This window comes from Hydractinia symbiolongicarpus, chromosome 6 (assembly GCF_029227915.1).
Source record: "Hydractinia symbiolongicarpus strain clone_291-10 chromosome 6, HSymV2.1, whole genome shotgun sequence".
NCBI lineage: Eukaryota > Metazoa > Cnidaria > Hydrozoa > Anthoathecata > Hydractiniidae > Hydractinia > Hydractinia symbiolongicarpus.
In genome coordinates this window covers 25,475,940-25,493,498 of record NC_079880.1, presented here as the reverse complement: position 1 = coordinate 25,493,498, position 17,559 = coordinate 25,475,940, and the positions used below count along the sequence as shown (strand labels likewise).

The 17,559-nt window shown below is 33.7% G+C and overlaps 2 protein-coding genes across 4 annotated transcripts; both read right to left on the bottom strand.

The window, feature by feature from the left end:
- Positions 1 to 2,624: 2,624 nt before the first annotated feature.
- LOC130647817 (uncharacterized) lies at positions 2,625 to 17,505 on the bottom strand. Of its 3 annotated transcripts, none has more exons than XM_057453801.1 (3): positions 17,236 to 17,505; positions 5,801 to 5,882; positions 2,625 to 3,829 (listed from the first exon to the last, which is right to left on the bottom strand). In XM_057453801.1, exons 1-3 carry the CDS (start codon positions 17,254 to 17,256, stop codon positions 2,862 to 2,864), a joined length of 1,071 nt encoding a protein of 356 aa, XP_057309784.1. In that variant the 5' UTR covers positions 17,257 to 17,505; the 3' UTR covers positions 2,625 to 2,861. The 3 variants fall into 3 exon arrangements, with proteins under 3 accessions (XP_057309784.1, XP_057309785.1, XP_057309786.1); XM_057453802.1 differs by having other exon boundaries at positions 17,345 to 17,498; XM_057453803.1 differs by having other exon boundaries at positions 17,166 to 17,306.
- Positions 12,881 to 17,159, bottom strand: LOC130647812 (uncharacterized). Its single transcript, XM_057453795.1, has 2 exons — positions 14,372 to 17,159; positions 12,881 to 14,022 (listed from the first exon to the last, which is right to left on the bottom strand). The coding sequence occupies exons 1-2, from the start codon at positions 15,344 to 15,346 to the stop codon at positions 13,681 to 13,683; spliced, it is 1,317 nt and encodes a 438-aa protein (XP_057309778.1). The 5' UTR covers positions 15,347 to 17,159; the 3' UTR covers positions 12,881 to 13,680.
- Positions 17,506 to 17,559: the final 54 nt, after the last annotated feature.

Here is a 17,559-nt window from a genome sequence, read left to right as displayed (position 1 = left end):
TGAAGACTGCCTCATCAATTGCAACGTTATTGAATTTGCTGACGATACTGCAGTGTTTGTTTCTGCAAAAGCGACAGAAGAAGTGCAGAAATTGTTAAACGAAGATCTGCAAGGAATTGCATTGTACTTCCAAGCAAACTAATTAATTATGAATTTAAAGAAGAATAAAACAGAATGCATGCTCCTGGAAACTGCAAAGAGACAGTTATTAACACCAAAAGCTACTGTTGCAATTTACACGAGTATAATTTTATCAGCATTAAGATATAACTGTATTGTTCAATTGAACTTGACATCCACTCAGAAAGAAAAACTGAAAAGTTTTGAATGACAAGCGGATAAGATCATGACGATGAAAACAGTTTCAATACAAAATTACTTATATAAATATGCAATCAAGCTTGTGAGAAAATAGGTTGAAGGAAACGTATGTTCGAATTTTCAAGATTATTTTAAAGTAAACCATCATGGAAAAACGACAAGAAAAAAAGTATTCTACTTATTGCGCCTAATGTCAGACTAGAGTTTGCGAACTCAGGCTTTTTCGCCATGTGAGCAAAGCTTTATAACTTGTTACCTAGAGGGATCAGATTGGCCGAAAAGGACTTCAACAAGAAACTTAAATATTTTGAACTGTAAACATCTTTTTATTTATTAATATTTTTATAATGTGTACATTTAATCTTTAAACTATATCTATATATCTATATATTTTTAGGTTTTTATTTTTATTTTTATTTAAAGGACACAGATTGATAGCAGTGTTTAACTGATTTGTACATCCTTTTAAAACATTCATAATAATAATAAGAAAACAAAAAAAATGTAGCATAGCTCATTTTTGACTATAGGGTAAAAATGAAAAAATTCCATCCTCTGTGTGGAACATTTGTTTTAAACCTAAATATTGCTGTGTAAACTATTTTGCACATACCAACAAAACATGAATTGCCATATGGGGTAACACAATAAACATTGAGAAGTTCTACAGGTGTTCTCAAACATATGTAGCTATAAACTAAGAAAGTGTGATGTAATTGTCTTCTCAGGTTTTGACTTTTGACCCAGCTAAATGCTCAGGCTTGCCATTTTATAGTTGCTCTAGCTAGTTATGAAAAAAGAGTAACATTTAATCCTAGCTTAAGCCTAATTGTAGCTATAGGGTGGCTAAGCGCCCAGTTTGTAACAAATACAATCTTTGCGTGTGCGGAGCATCTCAGTGCAATCAAATTTCCCCATGTGTCAATTTCCAAAAATATTCGTGCCATTGGCTCACTATTCACGAAAGACACCACAAAGAAAGAAACTATGTTTTGCTGGCTCCTGCAACGTATAGCGAGATCTGATGTGATGTATAATCAAAATAAAATGTTTTTAGAAAGTCCTATCTCTGTAAATAATCAATAAACCTGTTTACTAAAGCTGGCAAAGTCTGTAGTTTGTGCCACCATTTTTAAAACTACGAATTTCCAATGTAATATAAAAAATTCAGGCTTTCTGAAGTAATTTCGACTAAGTTTACTTAAGGAATACATTGGTGCGGAATTTTAGCATGCTGCATTTACACCAAAACTTTAATATATTTTCGCAGGAATTAACTTTCTGTAATTTTGTGTATTGTTGAAAAGGATGTTGCGAAAAATATTTTCGAGATTTTTTTTAAAAATAACGAAAATTTAAAAAAAACTTAAAATATTCATCGGTATAAGGTGCTCATCTAAGCTCCAAGGGATGAATTTTTGAGGAGAAAGCGAGCATCACAGTCAAGAACCAACAACACAATCAAGTTGATGCAAGTGTAATTCCAAAGCTACCTTCTTGAATCCTGTTTTGTTTTTGCTATTTTGTCATTAATGTATTTTTTTCTTTCAAGAACTATGTAAGCAATAGAAAAACCTGCATTTTGAAGGCTACCAAGACCTGAATATTGAAGGTTGTCAGAAGCTGTTTATTGATAGCTGCCAGAAGCTGCATATTGAAGGCTGCCAGAAGCTGCATATTGAAGGCTGCCAGAAGCTGCATATTAAGGGCTGCTTATTTAAGGCTGCCAGACGCTGCTTATTTAAGGCTATCAGACGCTGAATATTTAAGGTTGCCAAAAGCTGTTTATTGAAAGCTGCCAGAAGCTGCATATTGAATGCTGCAAGAAGCTGCTTATTGAAGACTGTCAGAAGCTGCATACTGAATGCTGCCAGAAGCTGCTTATTAAAGGTTGACTGAAACTGCATATTGAAGGCTGACAGAAACTGCATATTGAAGGATGACAGAAACTGCATATTGAAGGCTGACAGAAACTGCATATTGAAGGCTGACAGAAGCTGTTTATTGATAGCTGCCAGAAGCTGCATATTGAAGACTGCCAGAAGCTGCATATTAAGGGCTGCTTATTTAAGGCTGCCAGAAGCTGCTTATTTAAGGTTATCAGAAGCTGCATATTTAAGGCTGCCAAAAGCTGTTTATTGAAAGCTGTCAGAAGCTGCATATTGAATGCTGCCAGAAGCTGCTTATTGAAGACTGTCAGAAGCTGCATATTGAATGCTGCCAGAAGCTGCTTATTGAAGGCTGACAGAAACTGCATATTGAAGGCTGCCAGGAGGTCAACCATAAACATATAGTAACAGAAGTAGTCAAAAAGAAATTTTAAATCTTATTTTAAACGGTGCTAGAAAACTATCCGGAATATTTATTTCCAAAATTATTTATTTCCGTTAAAAAGCGTTAAAAATTATGATAATGTGCAAAATTCAAAATTGACTGAAAACCAAATGTCTTCCTACCAGGTGTCATTTCTTCATATACGTGACCGAGTTTAAAAGAGCGTTGCTCTTGTTTTTATGACAAAAGTGTTAACTAATATACAACTAACAGCCACTTCGTAGCATATCTCCGTGCTTTGTTATTACGTTCTTTAATATGTTTTGATTGGCTACATTCATAGGTCCATCTAGCTTAAATGGATGCAAAATGTCTAACTCAACACTATAACTTCTATAAAACGCTTCTCCGCTTTCATAGATCTTAGAATATCCGTATATATTTGGTAAGTATAAACTAGTCACTATATTATGATTGGTTTGGTTTGTGAAGAACGCAAATATCGTTGCAACGGCTGCTTCTAAGTACACTTTTTCTCTTGCAAATAATTCTGCAAATATTATATAGGATGATACGAACTCCTGCGGTATGTAAAAGAAGTCCACATATGAAGCCAAACATAGCTCTACATTCTTGGTGTTATTGTAGTATTGGCTGAGCAATCTATTTGATGGTATATTCGTATGCTTTGATGTTTTCAGCATTTCCTTGGCCAGATAGAACGTCTTCTTGCACAACGCTGCTGTGTTAAAGGCTCTCCACCATGACCAACCTGGAGGCTCTCGTGTAAAAACGTAACCGCCTATGTAATCAAGTTTTGAAGAGAGCCAAATGTTTTTAAAATTGAAATCTATTAACCTCCACCAGTTAACAAGAACATCATCATTGCTGTGAATATATCCGGTATACCCGGGGTACATCTTCATAGCGGTCACCACACATATATATCCCTGTCGACCTTTGTTTTCTTCGATTTGAATCACACCCAGAGTGTCGTCTTTCTTCTCTCCACAGAATATAACCTTTCCAAAAATTGGTTCGTAATATTCTTTCAGTTGTGGTACTACTTTGAAGTGAGGACTGTTGAAGTTAATAGCTAACACGAGTCCTTTTAAACGTTCTATTGTGGCACACTTTGTAGTTTTGTGGGTGCTTTTTGGTTTTGCTGTGAAGTTAGATCTCATTGCAGGTCCGATATATTTTGACTTTGAAAACGTCTTAAGGTCACTCAAATCTAAATAAGATGAAAACTAGTAGAGTAAATGTTGGTATGTTCACAACTAAGGATATAAATAATTTTCAGGACGGTGGTTATGTAAATCCAATAAACTGTTTTTGTCAAACTAAACGTCGTTTAAATAAGAAACACATGTTTTTTAACTTGAGGCTGAGAATGTAGGTACTTTTGCAAAATATTAAGAAAAGTAAAAAAGTAAATAGATAAATTGGCAGTGTTATGTGTCTAGTCTGTGTTTTATGTGCCGTATCTGTTCCGTAAACTACATCTAATCTGTGTTATATATATACATAGTCAAAAATATGACTTTTTAAGTTTGTTATTCTATAGTTATGATCTGTGTGATACACATTAGACATGGGCTACGCTAAAAAGAATTATCATGGTATATAAAACATGGTTCTGACGCCATAAAATTGTTAGGAAATCTCCTTTAAAGTGCAGAAAGAACCAGGCTGTTCCCAAAATGTTTGTTTTTATAGAAAAACAACGTGTTTATATTCAACTAGGATATTTCAAATACCTACTACCAATGCCGAGGAGATGCTGACAATATTTTCCTACGAATAAAATTATTCTGTATGAAAGTATATATTCTTTGGATGTCAGAGTGTCCTGTCGATCAGTACTATTTTTGTCATAAAGAATAAACTGAAAAGACGTAAAAAATTATCCATCGCCGACTTGCTGACTCTCAAAAGGTAAAGATATTAAAAGCTTATCACGTAAAAATTTTTAAATGTCTTTTTTATGTTTCTCCGTTGTACTATGTGAAAATATCTTGATAGTTTAGTTAAAATACAGACACCATTCGAAATGTCCAGAACATTGAAATTTTAGTTTTGTCTCAGAAAAGCTTGCATTTTTTAGCTTAAAACGAAGTGGTGTATCGAACAAAAATTGTTGTTTGAGATATTTATTTATTTATTTATTTATATTTATTTATATTTATTTATATTTATTTATATTTATTTATATTTATTAATATTTATTATTATTTATTTAAATTTATTTAAATATTTTTAAATTTATTTAAATTTATTTAAATTTATTTAAATTTATTTAAATTTATTTAAATTTATTTAAATTTATTTATATTTATTTATATTTATTTATATTTATTTATATTTATATTTATATTTATATTTATATTTATATTTATATTTATATTTATATTTATATTTATATTTATTTATTTATTTATTTATTTATTTATTTATTTATTTATTTATTTATTTATTTATTTATTTATTTATTTATTTATTTATTTATTTATTTATTTATTTATTTATTTATTTATTTATTTATTTATTTATTTAACATTGTCAAAACTTACATTTTTTGTTTAAATAAGTACAGCCTATAAATTGTAAGTAATATTTAATTAAAAATTTGACTTACGACTAATAACAAGAGCTATAAAAAGTTATAAAAATAATAACGATTTGGGGGGTTCATGTATCTTTTAAAATCTTTTTGCATTTATTTTTTCCGCTTATACGAAGTAAGCATGTAGCTGTACAAATTGATAAACTGTTGAGGCACATCTACACGAAGCCATGCTGTGTATAAAAGCACAAAAGTGTCTTTTTGTGTTTAAAATGTCTTTTGATTTGCTTTGATTTTCATTTTACGGTGTCATGAAGAAATTCTAGCTATTTCGACCTGATCATAACACACATATCGGACTATTCCGTTCACGGTCATTTAAAGTCTACGCATGCGTTAACTTTAAAATTTCAAATAGAGGCATCTAATTGGTGAAAATAACGCCATCATATTGGCATCCATGCACAAACAACTAATTTCAGAAGAAACAGCATTATATATAGATTTACCAAATGTTTTGCCATGGGATATGAGGCCAAGGAGAGTTAAAAACATAACATCCAAACGTGTTTGGATCTTAAGTGGAAGAATATAAAGGGTTTGACTATTCTAATAATATTAATACTATGTAATACTTACAGAAAGTAATCGAACAAATTGCAAACAAAAACATGATCATAACTGCTATTCGAAAAATTGAAAATTGGGCCATCTCTTCTTGCTGAAATAAAAAAAAATGTTATAAAATCACGCTCCAAGCGGAAGAGATTAGTTAAAGTAAACTTCAAGTGTAATACGAAATTTTGGTTTTATAGTTGGCAACCCATGCATAAATCCGCGGGGGCGCCCGTCCTTTGTAAAACTACAATATAGGACTTCACAATACATAATACATATATATATACTATCAATAGATATAATAGAACACACTTAACATACAGAAACAGATTAACTAAGGGACGTGTTTTTTCTTGACTGTGCGAAAAGTGGAGATTTCTATATCTCTCACTTAATCTAAAATATCGTAGCAGTCTCTAAATCCAAGAAGAATTCCATTTTAATGGCGAATTAACATAAGATTTTTCTTTCAAAATATGAAAATTAGAGTTTTTATGATAAGTAGACTGAGAGAAAATTACGTCTAAAGTCAGGAGTAGTTTAAGATACGTTTTAGTCCTTAGCTGCAAAGATAAAAAAGTCATCTTAATTTTTGGAACCTTGAAGTCTTCTTTTTGGTTCGAAATTTCGGAAAATGGTTCAACTGGTCTTGAATTTAGAATAAAGTAAAAAAAATTCAAATATTAAGAGTATTTCATGATCAATTAGTCTTTTTCCGATTTTAACGTAAACATCATTTTTGCTATTATCTTAGAGTACTCTTAAGAATTTCATGATTTTCTTCAGCAGCTTCATTTTTAGGTATACAATTGTTGGATTTGACTTGATTTCACAAGGTTAAAGAGTGCCTGAGGATAAATATGGTCCTTTTAATTTTTCGACTTAAAAAAGCGTACTAGAAGGCAATTTGACTGTTATATCTGAATTTACTCGTCGATACGAGATCAAATCGAATGTTTACTTTCTGAATCGAATGTTTTTTTAAATCGAAACAGTGTTTTGGCGCGCGTGGGATTTAAAAGAAAGAAAGTTTCATTCAAACTTCATTGTCTGAAAGTTTGAGATGGCGCCAGTCAGTAAAGCAAAGTTTTATTTTCGTCGCGATGACTCATGCAAGAAACAATTCAGTGATATGAGCAACAGAAATAAACACGAGAAGAGATTCAACCATCAACCAGTAACACTTAGGAAAAACAGAAAAATACAGCCTCTGTATGATGAGAAAACAAAGTTGTGGGCTTGTCCGACGGTTGATTGTCCCTTACGATCGAAATTTAGAGGGAATATTGTTCGCCATAAGAAAGAGTGTACAAAAGTAATGGTCCGGAAGCAGAAAATGAATCAGAACAAAGTATGTGAGTATTGCGGAAAGACATTTGGTCAAAAGTTCAACAGAGATCGTCACGTTAAGACACATCATGAATCTCCTGATGTAGACAATGAGGAGGACCAGGATGCTACTCTACCCACATTTCTATCACTAGAGTCTGAAAGCCAACCGGAAGCTCAAAATCCCAACGTATCAGCCATATCCGATGTAATGAATGTCTCTTTTATGAGCAGTGATAGTAATGTAATCGAAACGGAAATGTTATTGGTTGACCAACAAAATGCTGTTTTTGAGATCCGTGAACCAACATCGTCGAGCATTCCTCCGTTTGAACCTGAAAATTTTGTACCGCATAACGCAACAGTTGACGAGAATAATGATTCACTCACACTGTCCATTCCTCTATCACCCATCCGGAATAACGACACTTATGACATGAACGACACAACCACATTAATCGGCGTCGAACTTGCCAGATTGGCTGAAAAACGTGACAACATGTTTGAGCGTCAATTCAAGGAATCCGTTCTCTCGAAATTGAAATGCGATTTAAATAGCCGATTTTATAAACATACGGCAGCAGAGTTTTTGGACGAAACCTTCGGAGAGGCCCTTGATAACGAATGCTTTATTAGGTGGATTGCTAAAAGTTTGGTTAAAAGCCTTACAGACTGAAATCAATTTTAACTAACTACAAACATCAACACAAAGCTCGCTATTCAATCCCTACGGAAAATCTTCAACGAATCTACAATTACTGGTTGAACGAAGAAGTCTCCATCCCGACAACTGATTCCGGACGAAATGAAAGCAGAATCGGTAAGCTTCGTTATTTAAAAGATTTCAAACATTTAGCTTGTATTACTGATGACAGTGTAGAGGAGAAACAGATCATTCTGAAAAAGACCGGCAGTACTAAGACGTATATCAGAGCCCATCGCCGAATATACACAAAACCTGTTCGTCAACTCTTCAAGGATTTTAATAAAATTCACCAGGATTTGAAGTGTTCGTTCTCCACTTTCTACAAATATCGACCATTCTATATCGGCCCACCTACAGAACGAGAAAAGGAGTCGTGTCTTTGTATCAAATGCCAAAATGTCCATCTTTTATTGAAAGGAATCAACAATTTCCGAAAAACAAAATGTTTAAAACAGCTAAACTCTGTCACGGAGTTTCTCAGTTTAAAAGCTTCATTGTCATCAGAGGATCTCGAAAAGCTTCATGCGGAATTCACCTCGCTGAAGGAGACATCTTATTACATTTTTGGAAAGAAAACGGAAATCTATGTCAAGAATGGTGTCGAAAAGAGCTACGAGAGAACAACACGTCTTGACAAAAAGCACAAAGTATCGGAAATAGTGGAGCAACTCATCGCTCTCGGTCCAGCCTATCTCAAACATCGCCAACATGTACAAAATACCGCAACAGTTATTCCAAAAATCAGATAACGACACGAAGGGAGCAGGTACATTGAAATGGATTTTTCAGAGAACATTGCCATCAAAACCAAACACGAGGTACAAGAAGCGCATTTTTCTGGGAAACAGTACGCCTTACATTGTTCAATTGTTGAACCCGGAGAAAACAAATTTGTGTATCATTTGAGTGACGATACAACTCGCGACCCATCTTTCGTTTTTGAAGTCCGTGAGGATATTTTTGATCGTTGGGAAATCCGAAATGAAACAGTTATCCTTAAAAGCGATAACGCTCCCACTCAATATAAAAATAAATGGGCTTTTCATTCATACCATTCTCTTGCCAACAAGTACGATGTACGCATAATTCCTCTGTACGGAGCAGCAGGTCACGGTAAAGGGCTAATTGATGCCATGTCCGCCTTCGGAGTTAAATCTATATTAAGACGAGACATCATTGGTTTGGACGTTTGGTTTGTCGACAGCCAAGCGATTCGTGACTATCTCGATATCCGGAAAGATCCCAGAATGAGTTACACAGTCGTCAGTCAAAATCAAGTTGACAAAAAGCGCATGGCGAGAGTTGAACGGAAGATCGATGGTTGTATGGCAATGCATCTGTTTGAATACAAGCCTAATGATTTCTGTATATATGAAAGAATTCTTATGTGATTGTGATAACTGTTTAAATTTAGAGTTTGATGCATGTTTGAGAGTAGATGGTCCTGATGAGAGTCAAATGGATGAAGTTGAGAAATCCGTAAAAAACGATGATGACTGTTACCTGGATGAAGAACAAGATCGTGGTCAACACATTTTTGAATTTGTTTCGATTCCATGCTTTATTGCCGTAATCTCATTCAACTCCTGTGAGCCAATTTATTTTATTAAAGTGATTGAAAAAGGAGTTGCAACCGATGTAATGAGGGATCGTTACGGACACTCCATTAATTCTGGCGAGTGTTTCTTGAGAGGAAACTATCTGAAGTCTGACAGGTCTCGCAATATGGCTTTGAAAAGATTCAGCATAGTTCCTGGAGATGTTCTTTGTGATCCTGTTGAAGTGTTTAAAGCTTTCGTTGATATTGATCATGACAGCCTTTGTATGCCAAAGGATATCTATGCGGAACTTGTTTTAAGAGCATCGTAAATTTTTACAATTTTGCCTTGGACTAAGTTAATCTCAAATTACTCTTAAATAAGTCATAAACAGAATACTATACTAAACATTTGCACACCCTATATCGAATTTGAATATTGAATCGTATAACTGATTCTTATTATTTCATTGAAATTATCTACGTCCTGTTTTTCGCTTCTAGTGTAGGAAATTGAACCTAGATTTTATGAATTTTAAAGTTTCCAAGATGTCAAAGATGCTTTAAAAATACAATTTTACTATTTTTTCGAAAAAATGAGTAAATCACGAGCAAAAACTCAAAATGACCAATATTATCGCGACACACTCCTAATTTTCAAAATTGACCTTGTAGGACCAATAGTATCTCTACAAACTCCAACCCAGTGAGTTTTCTTGACCTAATAACGGTTTTAACCAAAGTTATTAAATATTTTGTGATTTTGCTATTTTTCATTTTACAACTTTTTCGCACAGTCAAGAAAAAACACGTCCTAAGAATAAATCCCTAGAGTAATTAATTATGTTAAAGAACATTACCATATATAATTGTGATATCAACTATATAACAAATAAATAAATAAACTGTGTGATGTCATGTGTAACACAAATTAAAAAGTCATATTACTGTGGAAAGTTTATCATTTCTTGAACATGATAGTTTAGTAGACGTTTTGGGAGATCCTTCTCCCATCATCGGACTAAACTATCATGTTCAAGAAATGATAAACTTTCCACAGTAATATGAATACTGAACAGACAAACCGAAATAATTTCTTCAATAATAAAAAGTAATACTTTATCAAAACATAAAAAATGGTAGCCAAAGGCAACCTCGTCCCCAGGCCCATTTTTCTCTTTCTGACAATCTCGGACGGCGAGAAGAAATGACCCTGGGCCACACTGGTCAGTTCTGCTATCTGATTGGTTTCTCAAGTTGCCGTTAATTATAAAGATAAATTAATTTATGCGTAAAAAATTGAATAATAACAGAAAAACAATAATGGCGTCAAAGTTTATGTGCGAAAGGGACGCTGGATGTTAATGTTCTGCTCGACTGAATTTATTTTTGTGAAAAATAAAATATTTGGCATTGTTAGTATAGCTTAACGTGCAAACAAAATTAAATAGCTTTCAGTTAGTTGTACTTTTAGAGACTGTTAAAGTAAGGTTCTGTTTTTTTGCAGTGAGTTGAGGGGGTAGCTACTAGACTAGAGCTAGAAAGGCTAGCTATGCTAGCTTTTGTGGCTTTTGTGCACAGGGTGTAGAAAAAACACAATGTAGGTTTGCTCGAACACATGTTTAGCAGCTATCTAGCTAGCTCAAATACAACACAAGGTATATATGGGTATACATAACTAATTATGGATTAAGAAGTTCATACCATTTATACGATGGCACTGAAGGGTCAAATTTCTATTCAATATTTCGGAACTCCTATTCAATATTTCGGAACTCCTATTCAATATTTTGGAAGTTTTATTCAAAAAAATGTGAAACTTCTATGCATCCAAAAAATTTGAAACTTCTATTCAAAAAATTTTAAACTTTTATTCAAAAAAAAATTGAAACTTCTATTCAAAAAATTGAAACTTCTATTCAAAAAATTTGAAACTTTTATTCAAAAAACATAATAATAAATAATCAAATCTAACTAATATTTCTCTGTTAGAGAGCCAAATAGATGGAACTCATCAGATGCTAGAAAATGGATGTACTCGTAGACTACCATAAACGTGGACTGTCATATAATGAGATCATTGAGATGCTTAAAATTCATCACAGTATCAACATCAGCTTATCAACGCTAAAAAGCCGCTTGAGAAGTCACGGTATAAAGCGAAGAGCTATTGTCGGTGTCCGCAGTTCTGAAAGAGAAATCGAAGAAGCTGGACAAAAAGAATTAAATGGGAGTGGATCAAATATCGGGTATCGAAGATTGCGAGCATCTCTTTTCTCAATTTTCATAATTTGTCGACATGAAGACGTTAGAAAAATCGTGAAGAAATTAGACCCTGTTGGCGTAGATCTTCGGAGAAAGAGAAGACTCCATCGTAGGAAATATATCTCTAAGGGACCAAACCATGCGTGGCATATAGATGGCCACGACAAACTGAAGCCTTTTGGGTTTTCAATTCATGGCTGTATAGACGGCTTTTCAAGGAGATTAATTTGGCTGGAGGTGGGGGCGTCAAACAAGTCACCGGAAATTATTGCAAATTTTTACCTTAACGCAGTGAGGGAAGCTAAAGGCGTTCCAAATTTAGTCAAGGCAGATGATGGAACAGAGCACTCGGTAATCGAGCCAATTCATATTTACCTTCGCTCCTTGAACAACCATTCAGGGCTGCACTCTTTTAGCATAATTTCTTCCACTGAAAATCAAAGAATTGAGGCGTTTTGGTCCACTTTACAACGAGATCGAGTGGGATGGTGGAAACGTTTTTTCCAAGATTTAGTGGACCTAGGAACGTTCACAAATTCTGATCCGGTGTTAGTAGAATGCATACGATTTTGTTTTATGGGTTTGTTGCGAAAAGATTTAGCAAGCGTGAAGGACGACTGGAATGTACACATTATCTCTAAAAGCAGAAATAATGGGCCAAGAGGGCGACCAGACGTAATGTACCGGCTACCACATTTATATGAAGTAGAAGATTGTCTTATCCCTGTAGATACCGAAGAAATTGACCAATTTTATCCATGTGTCATTGGGAGCATTTTGAATGATGTATCAGCGGAGTTTAGCGAGTTTGCCGAAACAATTATGCAACAAGATGGGATGACAACTCCAGACAACGTTTCTGAAAGCTTGCAATTGTACACGCATTTGCTTTCTAGAATTGGACAACATTCCTAACAATAGCTTTGCTTTGCTTATTTTGTATGTTTTTTAATACTACAAGTATCGATTTCAATTTTTTTTCCTTTAAGGCTCATCTACTTTAATGGTACTAATTTTCACGGGTATATAATTTCGCAGGACAAAAAAGTTACTTTTCGTGAATGGCGTAAAAACGTTCTCAACTATTTTTGCGAAAACAGCAGTTTCATTAAAAACATTCAAAGAATTATGCTTTGTTCCGTGTTTTTCTTTGTGTAAATGAAATTTCGCTCTGAGGTAAAAAATAAGGAATTATTTACATTTTTGATTTTTTCGTGAGTATTACTTTTTGTTAGGTCAGAAAGCAGATATAATAAAATAGCACTTTTGAATAAAACATATGTTTCCAGAACATATTTTAACAGAATAATACTTTTCACAAAAAACTACTGAAAATGATAAACATAATAAAAAAAGATGCGTATTGCCAATATAAAATGTAAAAGCAATAAAAAAACCCTGAAAAGTATACATAAAATGTCAACACAATTAGTCAAAGCGTCTTTTTACGACCACTACCACAATCAGATTACATAATATCCATTTCCCATTCAGAGAGATTTAAAATGTTTCTAAATTCTTCACGTAATTCACAGTAGTTATTATATGTGGAAGGCAATCCAAGCAAGGTGAACAAGTGTGAGCAATAGGTCTACGTTCAAAATTATTTTCTGGTTGAATAAAGCTGAGTTCAATGCATTCAACTGTTAAAAGGTCGGAACCAGTTAAAAATTTTAAAACCTTTTTCGTTTGTGCCGGATCTAGTCCTCGGATATATCTTTTGAGGTAATTGAAAGCGTCAGTTTCTGCACTATTTGTTGGCAACACATTCGTAAACAAATTGATAATTTTTTTGGACGATGGTTCCATGTCCTTGTAAAACTGTGAGATCGCTTGTGACGATGAAAATATTGACATTTCTTTCATGTTTATAAAAGCATTTTGCCAACTAGATGCCATTAAGTGTGGTTTTTGCACAAGTTCTTGTCGTGCTATTTCAATTATAACAATTTTAACATTCTCTTGTTTGACCAATGTTCGACAACTGAACTGCTCCATAAATTCCAAAAATTCATCAGATTTGATAGCAATGTTATCACCATCAATTACAATGTTCATCAAGTTTCATTCATCTTCAGATAGGTAGTTTGAAAAAGATTCCAAAAGGACTTCATTAGAGACTTCCCCAAATAAACAAAACTCAAGAAAGGCTTTGCTAATTAAGATTGGGAAATATTGGGTATCAACGTATCCCTTTAAGATTATTTTCCCAATTGCTTCCCATTCTGCCTTGTAAAGGTCATGTCTGACGTATGGCACTCTTTCCTTTTCTCCAATGAATAAGGAATCACTCACATCCCTCCAAAAGGAAGAGTAGACATCTCTGGATACACCACTCCCACAGCCTTTTTCCTTATTCCCACGAAGATCTATCCATCCAAACGTAACTAAGTCTTGTTGATGGATCTACAAAAAACAAAATAACAAACACATTGTATACATGCTTTTATTATAATGCATACCCAATTATATACCAAAGACAGTCATTCAAGATAATTAATTGCCATGTAAAATTTTTAAATCAATTTTTCTCTCTCGCAAAATAAAGAAAAAATGTTGGATACAAAATCACAACATTTCTTCCACTAAAATTACTTTACTGCTTAACAAAATGCATACTAATTTACTGCAGATTATGAGCACTGCAAGTTTGATCAACGAGAAATAGATTTTACTTACTTACTTACTTACTTTCACTGACAACCCATACTAAATATATAAATTTAACATTGTCATTATAAATGTGGTTACTTACCTCTTTGTTCTTGAAAATTTCAATCAGATCAGATCGTAGCGTCAAACGATGAATATCAAAATGATAGCACTTCTTTTCAAATGTTGTGTTGATTGCTGCATCATTGAGGGAATTCTCTTCAGAAGTGTTATTGTTTTCCAAATTTCTCACTCTAATTTCTCTCACCATCTGAAGCGATGGAGCAGTGTACTGCTCTTCTTCTAACACGGGACTTAAAGGTGTGAAAAATTCAGAATAAAAAAGATCTTGAGATTTGGTTGTGTCTGCTGCGTTAGAAGCATTGAACTCTGTATTCTGTAAACAAATCAGACATTCTGTTCCAGTGTATGTACACGCACACGTTGAACATATTCGTCTTTTAGATGCCTCCTCTGATGCCACACTTTCATTTGGCTTAACATTAAATGATGTTTCATAACACATATGTGGCTCATTTTCGTGTGGATTTGTGAATTCATCATAATTCATGAATTTAGTTGACAATATAAAAGCACATTTACTGAGGAATAAACCTTTTTTATCCAAATATGTCCAAATATCAAGGTCCTCTAACAATTCTTCACCATCAGGGCCACACAAAGCTAGATAACATTCTGATTCGTGCTCTGAAAAGCTATTTCTTCCATCCTTATCAAAGTATAGCTTGACTGCATCAGCCTTTAAAACTGTTTTAGGTTGTCCTTCCTCAACCTTCAAGAACCTGTAGCCTCCACCATCTCCTGACTTAACCATCTGGAACTGTTCCTTAAATGCATCATATCTTGACCATTTCAGTTGAAACTTTTTTGTTTTTACCTTCTTTTTTGATGAGTTACTAACACTACCACTGCTCCTGATTTTCGACAGGAGATTGTTCAATCGACCTTCAGTTTTCTTTTTTGGTTGTAATGTCACTGCTGCGGTTTTTGATGTTGACGGTTCCATAGCTTTTTTTAACTCCTCTTGTACAATACTCTTTATAACGTTGTCCATCATCAATGCAACCAATATGAACTAATTCTGCCTCGTGCGATCTGTCTGGACTTTTGCACGGTGCCGAAGTTTTTCGAAAGTAGTTGAATAGAAGTTCCGCATCTTGAATAGAAGTTTTCCGAAAGTGCTTGAATAGAAAGTTCCGATTCTTAAATAGAAGTTCCGAAATTGTTTGAATAGGAATTTTCGGCTCATGAATAAAATCCCGATAAGGTTGGACAGAAGTTCTAAAAATGTGAATAGATGTTTTGAAAAGATGAATAAAAGTTCCGAAAAGTTGAATAGAAGTTCCGAAAATGTCGATAGAAATTTGACCCTTCAGTGCCATCGTACATTTAATTAACCAAATAGTTATACGCTTAATTAATCTATACGTACCTTCTAATTAGCCCTAATTAATCGGTTAGCTACAGATCGGTTACAGATTAAATAACAATCGGTTACAGATTAAATAACAATTTTCTCTGACTGCATGAAATGTAACATCCTATGTTTTATGACTTTTAATCTCTTAGTAAAGCAACAAACTTAAAATTATTGAAAAAAGTCAACTGGTTTAACCGTAGTGGCCATTTAGTTGTAAATGAGTTTCCAGGGACCCGTTTGCACGGCTGTTTCGCTACGGTCAAACCGCGGACAAAATTAAAATGGCTTCCACAATTTTTTTTGAAATTTTGTATTTGTATCATTTTTTAAGTTATTGAAACTTTTTTTGTATTGTTTTAATCTTATACTGAAATAAAAAGTATTAAAACGATCTACTTTTCTACTTTTTAAATATATAAATATGTTATACATGTGTGTTATGGATTTCGAGTTATTTCGTCGAACAAAACACACAAAATTAAAAAAAACATTATTTTTGGCGAAAGTATGCCATCTTTCCAACCTCGTGGCAACGCTTCGCTACTAGCTACGTACTTGACAGTTGGTTCTATCGCCCAGTACCGTGCACCGTTCGTCTCACAAACTATAAACTACTTAAATTTTAAGTTAAAGTCTTCTTCAGGCGTTAAAAAAGAGGAGAAAAAGTTCCCAAAGTGGTGCACGGGAATTTGGTTAGTGTGATCCCTTTTCTGTCTAATTAAATAAGTATCTAAACTTCTAAGAGAGTCATAGCGATGCCATTTAATGTTTTGTTAGGTATGGTTTTTCTCAAAAAAATTACGGCGGCGTGGTGTTTACCTTGGACTTGATTGCTCGACCTGGGAATCTTGGTTCGAAATAATTTGACAACGAGTGACGAAATTTACAGTATTGTCACATTCTCTAATCTTTCGTTTGTACTATTGCTGGTGACAATTTATCACAAGCTGAAGGATTATTGCAAATGTATATGTCGAATCAATGGCTCATATTGGATCGATTACTATGGATCTTAATCCATAGTAATCGATCCAACGATTCGACAACTGATAACGGGAAAGCCGTGTATAAACTGTGTTCAAGAAATTGGATTTTCAATTTTCTGGAGATAAGAAGCTTGGTAGAAGCCACAAATTTTCTGATGAAGTGATAAAAAGTGACAAAAGTGCGACTAAAATTGAAGAAAAAAAAAATACTGAAAAAGCCGACTCTGGATGAGAAAACTGATTAGTGCTCAGAAAGTAAAAACTAAAAAGTATCACATTTTTCTTAGCAGGTGAATTCTTTTTGTGGTTTATTAAATTTATTCGTATTTATTTAGGAAGCAAACGAGTGACGGATGTCATTTGTCACAACGTGTACGTGTAATGTACAATTGGTCCGATCAATCGCACTCTTGAAGTACATTGAGTTCGATCGAAGCATAGAACACAAATAAAATAATGGAAACACATACCTAACCAAACTTAAAAAGAATGTAAATTAATTCTTGTCATGAGCAAAAATACTTTGCGTGTGTATCTTACAGAGGGACACCATCGCATCATATGTTTGGAAAAGTTCGAAGTGCAGTTTCCTGGTAGATATGCTATATGTTTTTGAACGATAACGACAGTCGGGAGAATCCTTTCATACCTAGAGATATCAGAAGCTTTTCCAAGAACATAACAACCAAAATATTAAAGCCAAAAACATTTAAAGACGATTGATATAACCATTTTGTTTTGTTAATTTTTGTTTATTTTGTTCATACAGCACCAATTTCTACAACTCGAACCTTTTCTAATTGATTCATCTTTTTCTTCGACTAAAAGTTTGTTAATATAGCAAAGCACATCAGAACAACGTTT

Coding starts and splice junctions, on each gene's coding strand:
- LOC130647812 (XM_057453795.1), bottom strand. CDS start 15,346: ATGATGGACAACGTTATAAAGAGTATTGTACAAGAGGAGTTAAAAAAA. Junction 14,023..14,371: donor AAATTTTCAAGAACAAAGAG/GTAAGTAACCAC, acceptor TGTTTTTTGTAG/ATCCATCAACAAGACTTAGT.
- LOC130647817 (XM_057453801.1), bottom strand. CDS start 17,256: ATGATGCGATGGTGTCCCTCT. Junction 5,883..17,235: donor TGATGCGATGGTGTCCCTCT/GTAAGATACACA, acceptor TTTTTATTTCAG/CAAGAAGAGATGGCCCAATT. Junction 3,830..5,800: donor AATTTGTTCGATTACTTTCT/GTAAGTATTACA, acceptor CATCTTATTTAG/ATTTGAGTGACCTTAAGACG.